Raw genomic sequence first — 23,038 nt, 5'->3', positions numbered from 1 at the left:
GGAAACCATCATAAATAGCACCTTGTATTAAGAGCCTTCCTGAACTACATTCATGGATTAACTTACATTGTGTCAGTAGCACATTTACTATTGCAAGTCAGCTTTTTCTCTTTCCTCAGTGACAATCCTTTGGGGAATAGTAGGGGAACAATAATGGGAAGAGGATAAGGAGCGGATTCTGATAAGCTCCGGACCTTGGAGTCTTCCAAACCTCACCAGTAAATGAAGGCTCCCAGTCAGCTGTCCTAATAGCATAGTTCTTGAAGGGGACACTAGAAATTACCACCTTGGGTATAAAAGGACACAGCTGATAGTTTTTCTTTTACATACTCCCATAGGAAAGTGCTGTCATTTTTCTTATCGATATGCCAAATTTTGAGTGGGAAACTAGAGGAGGAAAAAAGATGAATTTGCTCCTACATACGTTTGTATAAATGCAAAGTAGATGGCAATACTAAAAAGTAAAAGATGATGCCTGTCATCCTAATTTAGCTATATGAGGGCAGAGCGGCACTGCAAGTCATTATAAGAGAAGTGTCTTCAATTTAGGCAGCATTTCTTCCAAAGGCAGTAAACCACTTTGCTCCAATTGGGCCTTATCCTAATGGAAACACAGAGATCTGCTTTCAAGGGTTTATTAACTCTTTCATGGCACCAGACAAGCATTTAATAAATACTTCCCCTAAATATATCCCCGCAAGATATTGATAGATAGATAGATATAGATATATGTGTGTCTATAACAGATATATACATATATTTACATACATATATAAAGAATTTTATAATTGTAGAATGCTATACCAAAATGAGTTATTTGTATTATTGTGATTATAAAAGGCAGTAAGACAATAAACCTGAGGATTCTTTGTTTCTCAGCTTTTTTCATTGTACGAAATTTAAACAAGTATAATAACTGTGTCTCGGCAATAAAACAGAGATAATGTAACACATGTAATGTAATCATATGTATCACAAAGAGATGGGTGGGTGGATGGATGGATGGATGGATGGATGGGTGGACAGATGGATGGATGGATGGATTCTTAGGCTTGAGGTAAGGAGGAGTGAAGGGGTAAGAGATTATACTTCTTCTGCAGGGATATCCCAAGTCTCTAGTTCTAAATAATTGTGAACCATTGCAGAGGCCCTTAGCAATTCAGAGGCTGTCTACTAAAGTATGAAAGGTTTCCATTTCTACCACTTAAGGACCTTTCTACAAGTCTCCCCAAATCACAGATCAACTGAAGCCGGGAGCATTAACATTCTAGTACAACCCTGTGGAGTTTCAGCTGTTGTCTGCTCTTTTTTTTTTTTTTTTTGCTGGGCAATGGGGGTTAAATGACATGCCCAGGGTCACACAGCTAGTAAGTCAAGTGTCTGAGGCCGGATTTGAACTCAGGTACTCCTGAATCCAAGGCTGGTGCTTTATCCACTGTGCCACGTAGCTGCCCCAAAATTTTATTTTTTTATTTTTTTATTTTTTTTGGTGGGGCAATGAGGGCTAAGTACCTTGCCCTGTTGTCTGCTCTTCTTGCCACATGACTGACTCAATTCTTTTTCCAGTCATATATGTACTAGATGATGACTTTTATCTTTGGTAAAAGCCTAAAAGTCTGCGTGCACCCACCATGGGTCTTTCTGTTGTGGTTTGGGTTACCTACGATTTTGAGTCTTCTGACAACATGATGATCTTTGATTCAAAACCATGTAGGATCCCTAGGAGAATACTCAAATACTTGAGTGATTTTTATCATTGGGGATAGGCCTTCCAACAGTGTAAATTACAATACCATACCTACCCATTCTTTGTGACTCGTACTTGCCTTCCCATGTATTCACCACTTATAGAATACTGGTGTTTTAAAAAATACGTGGTATTTTGTGGTGGGGAGCTATGCAATTTCCCATTACAGTTTATCCTACCTGCTCACTTTTTTGATTTTATGGCCTATTCAGGGCCACTGATTGATTAACTCATTTGACTGTTTATCTAACTCTGTGTGATCATCTGGACAATGTACATTCTACATCCATTTGGCTATTGTTCTGTGGATGGTTTTGTTGATCTCTTTTGAGTGGCCATGGATCTCATTTGGGAGGCTCTGCAATATCTTAATGTAATTGATGAATCATCTGCAAATCAGAGCATCTAGAGAACTTGGCCACATAGAGCAAATCCTTCCCATTGGGCTGTATAGAGGATGTCCTCTGTGACAGTGACAAACACCTTTGGGAAGACTTCTCTTTTATAACTTGATTGATAAAGATATTCAGACATTTAATAGGGAACAAAATAAATAATAAACCACCCAAACTCTTATTCTCTATACCCCTCAGTTGGGTGACTGAGAAGATATTGTCGGCTGTAGAGAGAGAGAGAGAGAGACATATATGTATGTATATACACGTATACACATATATGTGTGTGTATATAGGTATAAATATATAGATACATAGTTGTTGGCAGCTAGGTGGTGCAATGAATATATCACCGAGCCTGGATTTTAGTAAGACCTAAGTTCAAATCTGGCCTCCCAACAGTTAATAGTTGTGTGAACCTGGGCAAGTCACTTAATGCCTGTTTGTCTCTTTTTCCTCATATGTAAAGAAGATGATAATACCACCTACTTTAAAAAAAATTTTTTTTTTCAGGCAATGGGGGTTAAGTGACTTGCCCAGGGTCACACAGCTAGTAAGTGTCAAGTGTCTGAGGCTGGATTTGAACTCAGGTACTCCTGAATCCAAGGCCGATGCTTTAACCACTGCGCCATCTAGATGCCCCCAATACCACCTACTTTTTAAGGTTATTCCAAGGATCAAATGAGACATCAATTGTATAGTGCTTAACACAATGCCTAGCACATAATATGCACAATATTTTTCTTGTTCAGTCGTTTCAGTTGTGTCTGACTCTTTGTGACCCCATTTGGAGTTTTCTTGGCAAAGATACTAGAGTGGTTTGCCATTTCCTTCTCCAGTTCATTTTAAAGATGAGGAAACTGAGGCAAACAGGATTAAATGACTTTGCCCAGGGACATACAGCTAGTAAGTGCCTGAGCCCATATTTGAATTCAGGAAGATGAGTTTTCCTAACACTAGGCCTGACGCTCTATCCATTGCATCACCTAGCTGCTCAAGCAGTATATGCATGTTAGCCAATATATATAATCTGTAAATGTACCTATTTCCTACTTGTTTTCATCAAGAGTACCCTTGCTTTGGGAGCAGCTAGGTGGCTCAGTGGATAAAGCACCAGCCTTGGATTCAGGAGGACCTGAGTTCAAAATCCAAACTCAGACAGTTGACACTTACTAGCTGTGTGACCCTGGGCAAAAAATTAAAAAGAAACAAAAAGAGTACCCTTGCTGTATGTGTAGACCATTCTTATAAAGATTTTATAAAGACAAGAAAGTTAGCATATGAGGTGGTAATTGTTGATATCCTCTCCAACACCTTATTTTGGTAATATTGTCTGTGATTTTTTTTTTGTTCTTTTAGAACCTTCCTTTCTTTGAGGTACATTGAAATTGATCTTGGAGGGCCTTTAAAATTGTTATCTCCAGCATAAATTTCTTCCAAGAGGAGAAGTATCAGAGTAGTGAATAGAACACTGGACTTGCAGTCTCTTTAAGTAGCTGAAGGTTGCATTGGCTTTTTTGGTGGCTACATCATACTATCCACTCAAGTGGACTTGTGGCCCATCAAAACCACCAGATGGTTTTCATGACATCTGTAGTCTAGCCATGCTTTTCCATCAGTTGAATTTTTGAATCCAAATATAGAATTTTTTCTTTATTAAATTCTTTTTTGAATTCTGTTATACAATATATTAGCTATATACCACGATTTTGTGTCATCTACAAAATTCAATAAACATATAATCTAATCATTCAAATACTGACAATAACAGGGCAAAGGACAGATTCCTTACCAACTTCTCTGAGAACTTCACTTCAAGTTAACCTGTTAATTATTCTTTGTATGTAGTTATTCATCTAGGTCTGAAGCCACCCAACTTTACTCCTCATCTCTACCTCCCAGCTCCCCTGGTTTCTTCCAAGTCCTAACTAAAATCCCACCTTCTACAAGAAGTCTTCACTCTGTTTATCACCTTCAGTTTACTTTGTATATAATTTGTCTATACATAGTTGTTGGAATGTTATTTCTCCCATTAGACTGTGAGCTCCTGGAGATTAGGGACTGTCTTGCCTTTCTTTGTATCCTCAGTACTTACCATAGTGCCTAGAGTATAGCTATTAACAAATGCTTCTTGACTATTGACTCAACATTTTTTTCCTCAAGGATATGCAACACTTAACTAGAATCAAATTATCAGTATGCATAGTCAGCAAACATTTATTAAGTCCCCAGTATGTGCCAGTCATTTTGCTTAGTGCTGGAGATAGAAAAACGATGGGTCCCTTCCCTCAAGGAGCTTACAGTCTTAGTGAGGATAAGGATATCTTATTTTTATATCCTTTAGACTGTTGAACCTCTGGTATTTGAAATTTGTTTACAATTCTTTCCACTCCCTTAGTGCATGTGTTTTAAGTTAATTGTTTCAGTAATCTAAATCAATTTTTGTGGGGCAATGAGGGTTAAGTGACTTACCCAGGGTCACACAGCTAGTAAGTGACAAGTGTCTGAGACTGGATTTGAACTCAGGTCCTCCTGAATCCAAGGCCGGTGCTTTATCCACTGCATCACCTAGCTGCCCCAATCTAAATCTTTAAGTAATGAATGTTTCTTAATATCCAAGGAATCAGAAAAATATGGTTTATATCCATTTTCAGAACATAATCATTGCATATTTTGGGACATACATAGTATCAACATTGGTGGGAAGAGCTTTGTGGTCATGTTTTTCAATTATTTGTGGATGTTTCTCATGCTGTCCTTATGGAGAAGATAACAAAATGAGGACTAGACGACAGTACAGTTAAGTAGAGCCAATAGCTGATTAAGACATACCCAGAGTGTTGATTATCAATCATTGTCAATTTAAACAGAAGTCTCTAGTGGTGATCCAAAGCCTTGTCCTGTTCAATATTTATACCAGTAGCTTAGATGAAGGTAAAAATGTCATGATTATCAGAGTAACAGATGATATAAATCAGGGAATAATAGCTAAAACACTGGCTGCCAGAATCAAGATTCAAAAAGATCAGTAGAGGCTAGAAAAAATTGGACCAAACAAATTAACATTTAAATATACATAGAATCCTTCATTTGTTTTTGTTTTTAAAGTCATTTATACAAACAGAATTGAGAAACATAGTTTATTGCATTTCCTGTCTCATGTTTATTGCTGTAGCCCTCTCTCAGAACGGAGCAAACTACATTTCCTTCAGGATTGCAGGGTACCCTGAGGAATTTGTAGGATGTCTCTTTTTCCTGCTATCTGCTCAAGCCCCCATTGGTTGTATTTCTTCATTTGTTAGATGCTGGTGACCAGTACTCCACTTCCATTTAACCGTTTAACACCAATTAGCTTTTAAAAAGAGTTAGTTGCTTCAAAGATGTAGTAAGAACAAACATACATGCATTTTTCTCTGATACTTCTCAAGCATACTCTCCTCTAATACCACCATAGTCCCTAGAAAAGTAAGCTCAAAATTTAGTTCATTTCCTAGATAGCATTTGTTCCCACCAAGTTCAAGTCTTGATGCAGAATGAGTGCCACCAGGTGGGTACTTCCACTGAGCTAAGATCCTGGAGGTCAGTTCTAAAGGTTACTTATTGTTCCTTGGAGCTGCAATGGGTGCAAAAACCCAGTCTGGATTCTGATTCCCAGATTCATGTGGCTTGCTCCCCCATGGCTGGAGACTCCTCTCTCTTCCCCACGTGGTCTGTCACCTGATGTCACTCCCCCAGACACAAGTAAAGCAAAGAGAAAGCCAAAAAAATGACTCAGCCCTTTATTGACAGTTCTGTCCCAGAAATCAGTCGAAAATCACTCTTCCCCAAAACATCATTAGCCAAGCAGAGCCCAGTTAGCAAATGTCCACACTTGTCCCACAGTCTGCTTAAGGCCCTTCCTTTACATGTCAGAATGATTCTTCGAGAAGTGATATTCTAGTGTCCTCCAACTGGAGTAGTTATATCAGCTGATGAGGTTTGTACATGCATAAATGTATAAATGACAAGCTCAACATGAGATATTATAGAATCTAGGGTGATTTAGGTTGTGTTATAAAATTATAGCATCCAGAATAATAACTAATATTTATGTAATGCTTTAAAGCTTCCAAAACACTTTCCATACATTGTCTCTTTTGAGCCTCATGAGAAGCCTATGAAATACAACACTATATTTATTCTCTTCATTTTACAAATTAGGAGACTGGAACTCAGAAAAAAATTAACAAGTTGCTCAAAGTTACATAACTCATAAGAATAAGAGGAATGATTCAAACTTGAGTCTCCTTGACACTGTGTCCAACACTGAGCCACACTGGCTTCCAAAAGCACAATAGCAGCCTCACTGGATTCTTTGCTGTTCACATTATAACTAAAGTTCTAGAAATATATTATTCAGCTCTGAGGATCATATTTTAAGAGAGGCTGCCTGTTATAGCATATTGCATGCTAGATTTAGAGCGAGGAAGACTAGAATTTAAATCTTCCCTCTGACATATACTAACTGTGACCTTGGACAAGTGATGTAACCTCCGGGAGCTTCAGTTTTTTAATCTGCAGGTGCCTCCCCTCTTCTACCCCTAGCCCTTGGACCAGTAATCAAATCAACACAACTATTCCTGGAAAAGACATTTCAGTCAGTTGTCTAATGACTCCACTCACTTCCCTGTGACTTCCAGGCCAAAACACCCCTCCCTAATATGTGTTGTCTATTCTTATTAGAATGTAAATTCTTTAAGAGAAAGGACTGTCTTGCTTTTTGTGTTTGAATCCCCATCACTTTGCACAGTACCTGGAACATAGTAAGTACTTAATAATGCATTTTCATTTATTTACTCATTCATCTGTAAAGTAGAAATAATAATAACACCTGTAATGTCCACCACCTACGGGTATTTTAAAGCTCAAATGAAATATTGTACGTGAAATAGTAATAAAAGCTAGCATTTATATAGCTCTTTAAGGTTTGCAAAGTACAAATATTTTATCCTCACAACAACCCTGGGAGGTAGGGGCTATTAATATACCCATTTTATAACTAAGGTAACTGAGGTTGAGAAGAGGTTAAGTGACTTACTTGTCCACAGATAGTCTCTGAAACCGGATTGAATTCAGGCCTTCCTGACTCTAGGTCCAGGGCTCTATCTACTGGGCCACCTAGCTGCCTCATTAATAGGCACATGCATATGACCAGGATGGTGAAGAAATTTATAGTAATATTGAACCTGGATAAGAGGAAACTTGGGAAATTCAAAGCATTTACCTCAAAATATTTAAATAAAAGATTTGATCATCTGAGTCTCCAAAGATTAAAACTAAGACCCTCAGAACTAAGGATAGAAGACCAAAGGAGATAAATGTGGGCGCAATATAAGAAAGAGCTTTTAAATAAAGAGGCAACATAACAGAGGGTCTTGGAATCAGGAGACCTAGGTTCAAGTACTGTCTATTACTTACCAGCTTGTAACCTTGGAGAATCACTTCTTTTTTCAAAGGCTCAATGTTCTTATCTATAAAATGGCCATAATAATATTTATACTTGCATCAAAGGGCTATTGTGAAAAGCAAATGAGACTGTGTATATGAAAGTATTTTGTAACCATGGAGCACTTTTTAAAAAGCTACTACTGAAGGGCAGCTAGGTGGCACAGTGGATAAAGCACCAGCCCTGGATTCAGGAGCACCTGAGTTCAAATGTGGCCTCAGATACTTGACACTTACTAGCTGTGTGACCCTGGGCAAGTCACTTAACCCTTATTGCCTACACACACATACTCACACACACACACACACACACACACAAATAAAATAAAAGGCTATTATTATTACTGTTAACAATTAGAACTGTCCAAAAATGGAATTTAAATGTGGAATATGTTACTGGAAGTGTTCAAGTAGAATCCAGGGACATAATTGTCAGGGATATGGTAGAGAGGGTCCTTTCATTGGGTGGAAAGGCAAACAAGATTAGCCCCTACAGATTCATTACAACTCCAAGATTCTTTGATTCTTCTCTAATTTCATTTTAACTGGAACCTTCTGGCGGTATAATGGCTTAAATTAACTACAGATATAATTTGAAAGGGGACAGCTAGGTGGTAAAGTGGTTAGAGTGCCAGGCTTGGAGTTAGACTCATCTTCCTGAGTTCAAATCTAGCCTCATACATTTACTAGCTGTGTGACACTGGTCAATTCACTTAACCCTGTTTGGCCTCAGTTTTCTTATCTGTAAAATGAACTGGAAAAAGCAAATCACTCTAGTATCTTTGCCAAGAAAACCCCAAATGGGTTAACAAAGGGTCAGATATGACTGAAACTGAACAACAATATAAATTGGAAGTAGGTTTGCTTCCTTACTACATAGATAGCTGTCTACTCTGGTTTTCAAGGGGAGGTGGAGAGAAGGGCAGACCTATCCAGGGGATGGAGATTTTAGGTAGGAAAGGAGAAAAAGTAATGTTGAACAGCATGGACTACTCCCTTGCAGGAAAGGCCCATTGGCTGTATAGAGATGAGTTTCCCTAGGAGTCAGAGGAACAGTAAATGCCAGAAGAAGTTTATATTCCTCCAGCTAAGAGGAAAGAAGCACTAGCTTCCCCACAGGCACTTAGTCTAACAGGGGCAGGGTATACTGCGTGCCCATCTGGGAAGTGATTTGCATGAATGTTGTACATCACTCAGGAGTACAGAGGTAGTAATGGACAATGGTCTGGAATGGGAAAATGTAACGTTAGTGACTGAGTAATCTGACTTTTCTAGGCCTCAGTTTCCTCAAGAGAAACAATATGATTCAGAGGGATGGGTGGTATTTAAATAGAAAATGCCTATTCCCAAATTCAATTAATTCAGTAGATAAAGAAGTAAACTTTTATTTTTCCCATCCAGACTTGTGACTTTGTTAAGTGTGAGGAATTTTTGGAAGGAAAACTCCCTCTGAAAATGCAGATGGGCACTGACTTAGCCATTTACGGTCTTCAAGATTTGGAGTTTTACTCACACTGTAACTACTTTCCAGAATATCAGGAATGGAAAAGACCTTTGAGACCATCTAATCCAACCTGTGTCTGAACAGAAAATCCCTCTATGACCCGCCTAACAAGTGGTCACCCAGCCTTTTGTTCAAAGTCCTCCAGTGATGGGCCAAGCATCCCATTACTTCCTGAGGCACTTCTTTGTACTCTGGGATATCTCTGAATGTTAAGAAGTGTTTTCTGACATTGAAGCAAAACTTTCCCTTTGTAACTTCTACCAATTGCTCCTACTTCACCTTCTGGAGCTAAGCAGAACAAATCCAATCCCTGTTTGCATAAAAGCCCTTCAAATATCTAAAGGCCTCGATGGTGCCCTCTTACCTCCTGCCTCCCCCGCCCCCATTATCTTTTTAAAACCATGCTGGTATTTCCCCAACATCCTAGTTGTCCTCTGCTAAACAGGCTCTAGTTTGTCAAGGTCCTTCCTAAACTGAGCCACCCAGAACTGAACACGATACTTGAGCTGTGAACTGACCAGGGGAGGGTACAGGAGGACTCTTACCTCCCTCATTCTGAACACTGAGCTTCATTTAATGCAGCCTAAGCTTGCACTAGGGGAAGCTAGGTGGCACAGTGTACCAGGCCTGAATTAAGGAAGACTCATATTCCTGAATTCAAATCTGGCCTCAGACACTTACCAGCAGTGTGACCCTGGGCAAGTCACTTAACCCTGCTTGCCTTGGTTTCCTCATGTGCAAAATGAGCTGGAAAAGGAAATGGAAAAACACTCCATTATCTTTGCCAAGAAAACACCAAATGGGGTCACAATGAGTCAGACATAACTGAACAACAAAACTTCACTCACTTTTCTGCCTGCTTTGACTCACTGTTCATATTAAGTTTGAAGTTCAGTGAAACTCAGATCTTTTTTTTTAATAGGAATTGCTTTATAGCCAAGCTTCCTTCATATTATACTTGTGGGGCTGATTTTTTTAATATACTCCAGTGGAGGACTTGGTATCTAATCCTATTAAATTTCATCTTGGGAGATCTGTTTCATTATTCTAAGATGTTGAGATAAAATGGAATCCTGATTCCATTTACCCACATGTACATATCTTCCCAGTTTTCCATCTTCACCAATTCAAGAAGCATAGCTAGGATGTCACATCTGATCTATGCATTCACCCCAGTCCTTAATTTTTAAAATGTTGAACAGCCCAGGGTCAAGCACAGATCATTAAGGAACCCAATTCAACCAACATTTAAGTGTCTACTATGTGCAAAGAATTGAGAAATGTACAGATGATACAAGGACCAAAAAAGTAAAACCTCCTTCATGTCCCCACAGAGCTTACATTCTATATATTGGAGACCTCCCTCCACATTCCAGGTCAACACCAACCAATTACTGACTGCTTTGGGGGCCAGTCATTTAATTCCTCTCTGCCTCATAGAGTTTCTAGATTCCTTCAAAGCTCACTCCAAGTGCCAGCTCCTACATGATTCCTGATTCTCCTAGCTATTAATACCCTCATCCACTGGAAATTACTTTATGTCTACTTATTGTATATTTTGCATTTCCTTTACTGTGTAAGTGTTTCTGCCAACCCCAAAAGAATGTAAGCTCCTGGTGGTCAAGGACTGATTAATTTTTGTTGTTATATACCCAGAACCTACTACCTACAACATTGTAGACATTTATTGAAAAAAATTAATAAATCAGTTCTAAACCCACATAAATTTATGTCTTATAATAGCCAACATTTACATAGCACTTTACAAAATTATCTCACTTTATCCTCACAACAACCATGGGAGGTAGTTACTATTATTACCCCCATTTTACAGGTGAAAAAATCAAGACAACTGAGATAGAGTGACTTGTCCAGAGTCACATAGCTAGTAGGAGTCTAAAGCTGCATTTAAACTTCGATCTTCTTAACTCTGGGTCCAATACTCTATTGTCTAATACACTGTTGCTTTTAACCGCCTCTGGTAGATAATATCATCTAGCCCATTTTCTCTCCCTCTATTTTAGCATTTTCACAAGTTTTCTGGTGTTTTTTCCTTCCTTTTCAGTGTGTGTATGTGTAACACACACATATATAAATACATGTGTGTATATATGTATGTGTATATGTGTCTATACACACACATATAAATCCCTTCTTTTTTGGGGGGGGGGTGAGGCAATTGGGGTTAAGTGACTTGCCCAGGGTCATACAGCTAGTAATTGTTAAGTGTCTGAGGCCAGATTTGAACTCAGGTCCTCCTGAATCCACAGCTGGTACTCTATATAAATCCCTTTCATTTTTAACTCTGCCTTCTGTTTTTTTATTTCTGACAAGTCTCTAAATTCAAGTTGATTCCTTTTTTTATTTTATTTTTTTAGCTATAACCCACTGCTATAGGACACCAAGTGTTTCATTTCTGTGAGGGTTTATGTTTGGAAGAGAAGGAGGCTGGGGCTGTTAATCTGTGTGGCTGAGTCATGTGGTATTACTAAGACATGCTTCTCTGGTGTCATTATATGAGCTGAAAAATGTTCTTCAACAGATTGAGTCCCTGGGAAAATGACTTTTTGGTCAGTTTACAAGCTTTTATTTTATCTGGTTGTGCTGAACATGCCTTTGATATTACCAGAGAGCTCCTGAAGGTGATGAATTTTTTGGAATAATCCAAAAGAACTCAGGCACACAGTGTCTTCCAATGTGATTGCAAAAGTTAAGCCCCTTGGCTGTCTTCTCATTATATTTCTGATTGGATGACTTACCTGCCAAAGAAATCCAGGGTGCATTTTCTATACTAGCAACTGATGAACTTCCTTTCTCAAGATAATGTAATTCTAAAATTTGAAATGCTAAACCAATCTTTCTGAGTTTCCCTCCCACTTTTTTTATGAACACAGATTTTTTTCCCATTTGTATCTCTATCTCTGCTCACTAGTCCACTCAACTATTTCTTAGCACAGCTCACTCATCTTCCTTCTAGTGCTTTGTGAAATGTTTTGTGAAAAGGAAAAAGAGATCACTGTACACATCACCTCTGGGCTTCTCAGTTAAACCTGATCAGTGTCTTCTTTGTTCTTTCAGACTATTATTGCTTCTAGGCCTTTTCTCTAATGCAACCTATACTCAGAACCCACTTCGCTATTTACTTACATACCACCACACTATCTCAGTCCTATATTTTAAGTAATTTAGGTAATTGCTACCTCCCCTATGGTACTAGCCCCTGCTCTTATTGGTAGGAGAATTGTTTGATTTTGTTTACTGTATTTCTTTTTCTCTGAGTTCTAGAATGGAGCCCCTCAAAGGATTCAGTGATTTCAGGGCAAAATGGGCTAGGGGTGGGGGGAAGTCTCCTTCCCACAAGCAGAAGAACCAGTAAAAAGCATCCTTTGTTGATTGGCCCCATAGTGTGTCTGTAATCTCAGTTCTGTCGATGATCTAAGATCCAAGGAGTTACAAAAAAGAGAAATTAATAGAAAGTCCATTGAGTTGAGCATTTGAATAGAATAAAGGGAATCCCAAACATGAAGCAGCATAAGTCCTTGAAGCTCAAGGAAAGGGATATTATAAATCCCATAGTCCAAAAGAGCCTATATTTGCCCATCTAGGGCAATCAGTGAAGCCATTTCACCAATAAGAACTAGCCATTCTAATGGGATGTCAAACCATTGGAACCTATAGGAAGTTAGAGTAGGCAATTATCAATATTATCTTAGAACAACAATGAGAAAAGGTCTTTTAAGGACATGTTAGAAAGGATCACTTCTCCAAGGAGTAAAAGGGTAAGGACAGTGTTCCCCATCCCATCTCCCCATACTGATCCATGGTGAGGAAATCTAGTATAAAATGAGTTCCTTGCAATTTAGGACAAAGACTTTTCTGAAGGTAGTATCATCAAAGAATTGACTATCATGGGGCAGTGAGGTGGGTAAAGCACCGGTCCTGGATTCAGGAGGATCTGAGTTCAAATCTGGCCTCAGACACTTGACACTTACTAGCTGTGTGACCCTGGGCAAGTCACTTAACCTTCATTGCCCCACCAAAAAAAAAAAAAAAAAGAATTCTCTATCACAAGCTTGGAATTACCATGGCCAGAACTAATTATTTTCAATTCATATTCTAGCAGGACTGAGATTTTTCAGAAACCATCTTTATTGACTAAAAACCTAAAACTTGGCAGAAGGTAGCAAGAGGTAGGTCAGTCAAAGCAAAGAAGAACAAAAACAGTATAAGCCCTGGTTCCCTATAAATGTAACCTAGCTTCCACCAAAGAATAGGGCTGGCTCACATACATTTCCACAGCTCAAAGTGCTACAGTCTACCTTTCAAAGTCTTCCTCTCTTCCACCACCTCTCAGGAGATCCTTCCTCAATATGTCTCTTGCAAAAGCCACTGGAACCAACTGAATAAGTCTGTTGGCAGGTAGGCAGTGTGATGTTCAGCATTTTCTCAGCCAATTGGGAGTAATACCTCCCTTCAAGCTGCAGGACAGAAGTACCCCCATCTTGGGTAGAAGCAGGTTATCTCTTCACAAAGGGCCAATGTAATGGCTGAAACTTTTTCATCTATTTCTATCCTAAGTGTGTGTAATAGGAGAGGATAAAAACCTTTACCCAAAAGAATGATTAAGTGTGATTTTTGTGGACTACAGCAGTGACAAAAGGGCAGGCTGGGTATTTTCATTCAGGTAAAACTTGTGCGTGGAAAGAACCCAAATTCCATAAGAAGAGTCCATGACTTTGAGAGAATAGTGAAGAAAAGTGACGTTTAGTTGTGCTTGCTCGTGAGGAATAGTGGTAACACATCCACCATATTTTCCTGGACTTTTCTAGAAAGAGGATGTCCTTCCTCATCGTACCACTGTCAGCCTCTATAAAAGCTCTATTTATTACCTTCAGTCTTGGAAAAGGAAGAGAATGGATAAAGGGCAGGCACAGCCACTGGAACAGTAGCATCAGCATCCTAACAAGAGTGGTCTGGGCATTGTGGCCACACTGCTCCTATCTCGAAAGAGGCACACAGGGCCCCAAATCATAGAGGCTAGCACTTGGTGTCCTCAACACAGAAATAACAAGTCATATAGTTGAGCATGCAGTGTCATAGATCTTGTTGAGATGCCATACTGCATCCCTGTCCTCCAGTGAGAGCTGGCAAGACAAAGAGTAGAGATTGTAGGGGAAATGGCAGAAACTGGGGAGGGGACCCTCTCTTAGCCCTAGTTCAGGGTAGTTACCTAGTATGGAAACTAGCCAGCCACAGACTGGTTCAGTTTTATACATTTTATACATTTATAGAAAAACCAAGTGCATTTACCAAAAGCTGTCAGAAATCAAACTATCATTATTCCACTATGTTTGCACAGCTCCTAATCTTAATGTGATAATAAGGAGCAAGACCCAAGGTGGAGGGAAATGCTTTTTCATTACCTCTGTTGTCTTCACTGATGGAAATGGAAATTATTTATGCTGGGAACCCTAACGATGCAGCTTCTCACTCATTTAAATGATTTATACCACTTGAGGGAGCCAGGAGGACTCAAAAACTGCATTTATATTCATTTGGATTCATTCTCCCCATGAAGTCCCACCCCCTTATTATCTCTTCCATTTTCTTATTCTGTACAGTCACTGCAGGGAGGGAAATATGCCTTCATTTCCTGGATGCCTCTCTCTGCCCATTCCCACCCCTTCTTTCTGTTTTCCTTCTGATTTCTGATATTATCTCCCCATTCTGTTTCCACTTGGCAGGTGATGAGTTGAGGGAGCCTGCACAAAAGTCACTCTCTCCCCTGGAAGGTACTGATGTGAAATTGCTAGGGCCCAGATGATCTCAGACAATGTCAGTTACTACAAACATACTCCCTGAGGAAAACCCATCAGGGAAGGAATGTGGCCCTGGTTTAGCTCTAACAGGGAGCTCTAGATGGGCTTCTTTATTTTAACACCTCACCCCCCATTTAAAATTCCTCTTTCTATACCCCAAACCCATAAGTGCATTGTGTCCTCCAGGCTGATAGCCTTTGTTGTCCATCTGTCTCAAAGGTTCATTCCTCATTTATATTTTAGGAGAGCAAATTTCAGGGGGCCCACCCAGTACACTATTACCGTATTTTTTAAGTGCATCACAGTTTTGCCATACATATCCATATTCAGCAGAGGCCTTGATCAGCGTAAGTTCATTTTGTTCCACTAAGGTGTCTTTCTAATAGTCATGAAAAGATCACTGGTCTGGACTTGGGTTCAAATACCACTCAGGATGCTTCCTACTCATATTACCTCAAGCAAGTCTGCATCACAATTTCCACATCTTGAAATGAGGAAATTGGACTAGATGCCTCTAAGGTGTCTTTCAGCTCCAGATCTATTATCTTATGTGGCCTAGGATTAGATGAGCTCTGAGGGCCCTTCTAGCTCTCAATCGATGTTTTTTTCACGATTCTAAAGGAAGGAATATAAAGAATAGAAACATTTTTATAAAATAATCCTTTATCATAGTGATTAACTATATAATAAGACACAAAAGAGCTGCCATGGCATTCCTTTTCTCCTTAGGTCTTATTGCTTTGGTAATAAAAGCTTTTTTATGGCACCAAAATAAAACTTTACTGCTCAAGCAGTTTAGATGAAATTAGAAGATGTGTGTTTGGGAAGGAAAAGGGGCAGTCCTAAGGTAAGGTCAGTATAGGAGTCCTGGGAGCTTTGTTTATTAGAATATGTGTTTTTTGGATATTTCCTAATTTGGTACCCTTCAAATTACTTTAATTATGACATGGGGAGTACTTTGGGTGGCCAGGGACAAGTCACTTGGAAAAGTAAGGCTGTACTTCTTTCAAATATGTGAAAGATAAAGTGTTAAGCCAGAAAAGTTCAGTATTTAGTGTTCTGAATGATTAAATGGGGAAAAGGGCGAATCCTAAGAAGCTGTTCCCACCCAGATTAGTAAATTGAATCATCAACTTCCTATTCTGATCTTGAGCCCTTGTGCTATAGTTGGTGAATATTAGCATTATCGAACTAAGAAGATTTTTTAAAATCATAAGTTAATGCTTCCAATGATTTGATTTCTTCCATGATTAACTATGAGTTATAGGGGGCGGCTAGGTGGCGCAGTGGATAAAGCACCGGCCCTGGATTCAGGAGTTCCTGAGTTCAAATCTGGCCTCAGATACTTGACACTTACTAGCTGTGTGACCTTGGGCAAATCACTTAACCCCCATTGCCCCGCAAAAACAAACAAACAAACAAAATTAAACTATGACTTATAGCCAACCAGGATAGTATACCCACCGAGAAACAATTTCTATCATTTTTTTAACCATAGGAAAATGAATCTCTTACCTTCTTTTACTGTCATCTAGCAGGGGGATGAAGCACTGCAGGAAGAAGGGGGCACAAGGGAGAAGGGGTAGGCCTCGTATCATTCATGGGAGATGTCTTTGTGATGTAACCAACATCCCTAGGGCTTTGGATAACACCCGCAATAACATTTCTGGCTAAAGGATTTCAGAGAATCAGATGATGGCACTCACACACCTCTTACCACAAGTCAGCCTATATTTTGAAGGTAAGAAAGCAAGAGAGGTAACTGGAAGAGGCAGAGATTTAGTAGATAGAAAGTGGGCTTCCAGATTCTGACAGCAATGTAACTCACTGGCCTGAAGTCAAGAAAACTTGAATTCAGATTTGGTCTCAGACACTAGCTATGTGATCTTGGGCAAGTCATTTGACCCATTTTTGCCTCAGTTTCCTCAGATATAAAATGGGGATAATAATAATACCTATATCTCAGGGTTGTCATGAAGATAAAGTGAGATATTAATAAAAACATTAAGCACAGTGCCTGGCACTGTAGGTTTAATGAAAATCACTGTCACATTGTGGAGGGTAGGTTGGGGTAGGGAGAGACTTAAGGCCAGGAGAGAAAAGGCCATTGCAATAATCTGTGAGAGGTGATAGGGACTTGAACTAAGGTGGTAGCTTCAGAAGTAAAGAGAAGGAGTCAGGTGATAGCAATGTTGGGGATGTAGAAATAGCAAGATTTGGATATGTGGGGTGAGAAAGTTTAAGAAGTCAAGGATAATGCTGAGGTTATAAACTTAAGAGGACCAGAAGAATAATGGATCACTGGTAACCTTGGAGAGATCTCTAGTCAAGTGATGGACTCAGAAGCCAAGATTGCAAAGGATTAAGAAATAAGTAGGTAGTGAGGAAAGGAGGCAGGAGCAGGGATACAGGGATGTGGGGTTGGGGGAGTGAATATAGGCATGTAATTGGACAATATGCTGCCTAGATAGCAAAATTCAATGACAGCTTTCAGTTCTATATTGCTAATGAAACTCTTCAGTTTGATACTATGAGTATGAGGTTTCTTTGCTATAGGCTCATCTTCTTAGGGCTTATCAGTTCATAGCACTCCACTGACTCAGCAAAATCATACCTTCTTACCCATGAGCTTTGAAAACAGTTATCTGTATATAGCAGCTCTTGGATTGCAAAAACTTTTAAAGCTGTTCAAGGTCTGTTGAATTTTCCAAAGGACTGGAAAAGTGTAATTTAACACCAAGTTCCATATCTTCATTTGCTTCCTCAAATGTGCATAAAACAGATCAATACTTTCCTACTTAATGCCACATTGTGCTCTACTGATGACAGGGAATGGGTCACACAAGTCAGTCATTATCAACTCTAACATCATTTGCAATACTATCAAGAGACCCTGCTTGGTGTATGAGGTGGAGTGTCAGACTTGGAATCAAGTATCAATAAACAAGCATTCATTAAGCTCTATGTGTCAGGAATTGTCTTGGTATTGGAAATAAAGACAAAAATGAAAGTGCTCCTGACCTCAAAGAGCTTACATTATATTAGAGAAGTCCTAAATTTAAATCATGCCTCTGCCATTTCCTAGCTGCATAACTATGGACAAATCATTTCACCTCCCTCAGTCTTAGTTACATCATATGTAAAGTGAAAATAATAATACATATTGTACCTACCTCACAGGTTAGGTGTGATACTCCAACAAAAATATATCTAAAATACTTTACAAACTTTAAAATACTATATAAATGTAAGTGTCTAGGGTCTTAGGACAATAATGCTAGAGCTGAAAGGGAACACAGAAGGCATCCAATCCAACCCCTTCATTTTACAGATGAGGAAACTGAGACCCATAGAGGTTCAATGACTTTCCCAAGGTCATTCAGGCAGTAAGTGGTAGAGCTTAGATTTGATACCAAAACCAGGATTCTTGCCACTGTACTTTTGTCATTGTTATCATCATCATCAACTGAATAAATAAATGAATGAATAACAAGGTTGCCATAGGATATACGTAAATATCTCAAGGCAACCAAGCCTGTCTAAAATGGATAGAGCAATAGGTTCAATCATTATATCTGGTGTTTTCTTTCTTTTTCTTTTTTTATTTTTTGCGGGGCAGTGAGGGTTAAGTGACTTGCCCGGGGTCACATAGCTAGTAAGTGTCAAGTGTCTGAGGCCAGATTGGAACTCAAGTCCTCCTGAATCCAAGGCTGGTGCTTTATCCACGGCACCATCTAGCTGCCCCCTAGTATTTTCTTGTGAGACTGATGATGAGCATAGTGCTGACATGTTAAAGTTCTCCATAGTTTTCTTTTGGTGACACAGCAATGATCCTATCTCGTCTACCATGTTTTTACCTTAAGCCATGTTATATTTCTGAGTAGTTGATGACATCCTGTAGTTCGTATGCAAGGTAGCTTACTGGCTTTTAGCGGCTATCCAGGAGAGTTCATCACAGTTCACATTTATTCTGGCACTTCCTGACTGCAAACAGCTTCCAAAACACCATTTCCCAAGTCACTTGCTGCAAAGTTCCTATAGATGCCTTCATTCTCCAGGTGGTTAATGTTTAGTGATCCTCATGAATCAGTTATCGTTCTCCATGATTCCTAACCATGCTTTTGTGATATCCCACAGAGGCACCAATTACTTCAATGAGCTCTGCAATATTCTCAAGAGAAAATTAATTTCAATTGACTTTAATTTCAAAAGTAAATAGACCACATAGCACTTAGCTCAGGGAAATGAAATATCACCAAATCAGACCAGAGGAAGTTGCAACTTGAAGAAAGTTAAGGATTCACTAATTGACTTAAATGATCTAGAGGCCAAATATCAAGGTTTCAATTGTATTTTTAGTAAAAACTAGTTTTTCTCTGGGAATGAATATTCCAGTCCTACCCTTCTGCATCCACAGCCCTTGGCACACAATGTCTTATGTATGTAGTACGTGATCCATAAATGTCTCTTGAATTAAATTATGTTAGTAATGATAAAATGAATATCAATAAAGTTTGCCTTCTTTTATTGGGCAAGTAAAATGTTTGGCAACCTAACACAAGCATTTGTAGTAATTTTTTTGATAATCCTTATTTAATTTTCTTTTAAAAAATATTTCTCTTTCACTTTATCAAGATGTTTCTTTACCCCAGAGTAACATAAGTTCCTTGAGGACATGGAATTGTTGCCTTTTTGACCCTAGGACCAAGTATAATGCCTGGCAATAGTAGGTAAATAAAAATATTTAGTGAATTGAATTACAGTCTTTCATTAATGATTTGTCCTTTTCTTTCAGCATCATTGACAAAGAAGTGTCATTAATGGCAGAAATGGATAAAGTTAAAGAAGAAGCAAGTAAGTGATGGATAAGTACTGAGTGTGGGCAGTTGGTTTAGGAATGTAGGTGGCGAATTCCCAGATGTAATTACAGTGGTCCTCTTATTCCACACAGGGGACTGGGTGGCAGGTTGTGCTCCCTGAGAAAGTGCCAGTAGAATTATAAATGTTTTTCAGACCTGAACATTCAGCACTTGTGATGACATTGCACAGCATGTGGATAGGTGTAGGTGGCATGTTAGCGTGGTTTCAAATCCTCTGTAGTTATGACATGGTTGCATTTTCATGGAACATCATATTTCTTCAGCAAAAGTGGATGAGCACAATTTTTTGCATTTCCCAGCCTTGGCTTGCTTTTTTCCTCGGTTTCATAACCTTTCAGAGAAAGTGGTAACAGTAGATTTTACTGTATATAGTCTCTGGCAATGCTTTCTCATCACAATGCTAGGGCAATATCCCATCTTTTTCTCACAGGAAAAAAAAAGCCCTCAGGTTCTATTCTGACCTTCTTCTCTTCCCCATGCAATTATATCAGAAACCAAAAAATATTGACATTTGAAGGATTTCTGAAGAGTATTTCCCTCCTAGAATGGTTTGGGACTATGAACCCAGTCCATTCCCACATAACTGAAGCTGTTATATCAACTGAATCCATCATCTGTGCTTATAACAGAACATCAAATCGATCTCTCCCTTATTCTGAATTCCTATATCACTCCTGTACACAGTGTGAACAGACAGTATCTTGAAATCACCTTGGATATGATCTTCAAATTGTTCTCCAGTTGTTTTGTGCATCTTGTTTCCTTTGCTTCTTGAGGAAAGAGTAGCTAGCATAGTGTTGAACATGTATGCAAATCAGAGAAAGATCTGGGATTTCACCAGAGTGATGAACTCCTGGCGTGGAAATTCCACCATGACCTCTCTATGATTTTCTTGATCTTAGGATCATAGAATTAGAGATACAAGGAACCATCTAGCCTAACTTCCTCATTTTACAGATGAGGAAACTGAGGCCCAAAGAGTCACTTGCCTAAAATGACACAAGTAGTCATTGTCATAGGTGAGATGTGAGCCCAGGTCATCTGGCTCTGGACCTAATAAACCTCCCATTACACCTTACTCCCATTCTTAGGGAGTTGCCTGGGGCAAAGAGAAAAGATTTGCTCAGAATCACACGGTAAATAAGGGCCAGACCTAAGATCTGAACCCGCATTTTGTTGACTCCAAGCTAAATGCTCTATATGCTATGTCACACTGATTCTACATATTGAACATTCCTTTGGGTTCTTTTTTGAAGTTGAAACTGATGATTTTACACCATGGAAACTCCTTCTCCCAATGCAGACGAACAGTTTGTTACATTAGAAAGTTAACCAGGGCATAGAGAGAGTGACTTGTCCTTGGTCACACAACTAGTGTCTGTCATTAGCAAGATTAATCAAGTTCCTGAGCCCAAAACTCACCCAATACATACGCTATTGAAGCACTTAGCAAATGAAATTAATTTACTTTCTACACAATGTCAGGCCTGATATGATTGAACACACCAACATGATTGCAAACTTCAGCATCTCCATGATTATTGTTTTGGTGCTATGATCTAATTCCAGTAACATATCAAACAAACCTTTAGTGTCTTGGTAGACAAGCTTCATGAGTTGCCAAGGCAAAGTAAACAAGAAGAAGCAGCAGTGGTGGTGGCCAAGTTTTTGGTGAAGACCTCTTGAGAACTTAGCCAACCTGGTCCTTGGACAAGAGATAAATAGTCGGCCACTGAGCTCACATTCAAAGTCTTTTTATCTCAGGACCTGACAGAACTTGTACTGCTCTGACATATTTTTAAGAACCTGAGATTACACAGACCTCCATGGCACAATTAGACATCAGAGCAGGATTTTAACTAGGAATTACTAACTAAAGAAGTAAATTAAAACCTCAAAACCCATGCCTGAGGACAGTATGATAGATGTGAAACTTACTGACCCCTCTGTCATAGATTCTCATGATAGGAAAGGCCTGAGTATACTTTAAGGAGTCCTATCGTTTCTTTTGGCTCACATTTCGCCATCCTGAAAACCTGGAAAAATCTACCTGGAGCCTACAATTCATTATATTAAGAATATGCCCCTTTTACAAAGTTATAGTTCACAGTATTACAGAGTATGCTCCTTGAAAGCAGGTATGACTTCATTTATTGTATTTTTATCATCAGTGCTTAGTGCATGGTAGGTACTTAATATTTGTTGGTTAAGGGGTTAATACAGGAAAAAAAAACTTTAGTAAAAGAAGGGGAAAACAAGACAGAAACTCTTGAATGAATAACCATTAGTACCAAGGGTCTATTGTATAAATCCCAGTCATGTATAACCCAAATATGAAGGCCCTTTTGATATTCTCCCTCCATCCCTTTTGTATTCCTTGATTTTGACCAGGATCTCTTCTCCTCCTTCCTCCCTTCCCCTTTCCCTCCCTCTTTTCATCCTTTTTTCTCTTTCCTTACTCCCTTCTCTTCTTTCTTCTATTTCTCATTTCTCTTCAGTTCCATATAATAGCTGCTCCTTCCAGATAGCTTCTGGGACAAAAACCTTAGGGCTGTCCGTCTGAATACCTTGTATTTATTTTGGATATACTTTCCAGCATTGATGAACCATCCAGTGAAGTCTACAGGGGTTAGGGTACTAGCGTACTCACAGTTATGTAAGCAGGTGTTTGGTTTAGATTACATTCAGTCATGGGGGACAGGATGGCCTGCCCCTTATTGGGGGATTAGTATCACCTTTTGCTTATTAAGCTTATTTTAGCATATTAAGGCCCCTATCCCAGTGATCCAGAAAAATAAAAAATTGCTTAAGGCTCAAGTTATGGCTCATGTCTGTTGTTGTTGAGTCATTTCATTCATAGCCAACTCTTCGTGACCTGATTTGGGGTTTTCTTGGCAAAGATACTAGAGTGGTTTTGCCATTTCCTTCTCCAGTTCATTTTACAGATAAGAAAACTGAGGCAAACAGGGTTAAGTGACTTGCCCAGGGTCACATAGCTAATAAGTGTCTTAGGCCAGATTCGAGTTTGGGGTTTCCTGAGTCCTGGCCTAGCACCATATCCACTGCACCACCTAGCTGCCTGTCTCCTAAGTTAGTGGAGTGGTAATGGATTACAAAGAAAAAGGGAAGATATTTCTAGAAATTAAGCTCCCTAAAAGACATCAAAGATGAATTCATCTTTATAATGATTTCTGAATCATTATGGTTCA

General features: G+C 39.1%; 1 protein-coding gene across 6 annotated transcripts in view; it reads left to right on the top strand.

Moving 5' to 3' along the window:
• SPATS2L (spermatogenesis associated serine rich 2 like) overlaps nucleotides 1-23,038 on the top strand; it is a 246,150-nt gene that overhangs the window by 208,559 nt on the left and 14,553 nt on the right. For all 6 annotated transcript variants that reach the window (XM_043998905.1, XM_043998904.1, XM_043998908.1 and 3 more), the window contains one exon: nucleotides 19,745-19,803. In XM_043998905.1, coding sequence (XP_043854840.1) covers nucleotides 19,745-19,803 — 59 coding nt within the window. The remainder of the gene's footprint in view (nucleotides 1-19,744; nucleotides 19,804-23,038) is intronic.

The sequence above is a fragment of the Dromiciops gliroides genome, chromosome 3 (assembly GCF_019393635.1).
Source record: "Dromiciops gliroides isolate mDroGli1 chromosome 3, mDroGli1.pri, whole genome shotgun sequence".
Lineage (NCBI taxonomy): Eukaryota > Metazoa > Chordata > Mammalia > Microbiotheria > Microbiotheriidae > Dromiciops > Dromiciops gliroides.
Note: the sequence above shows the minus strand (reverse complement) of the source record. Positions and strands in the feature narration are given on the sequence as shown.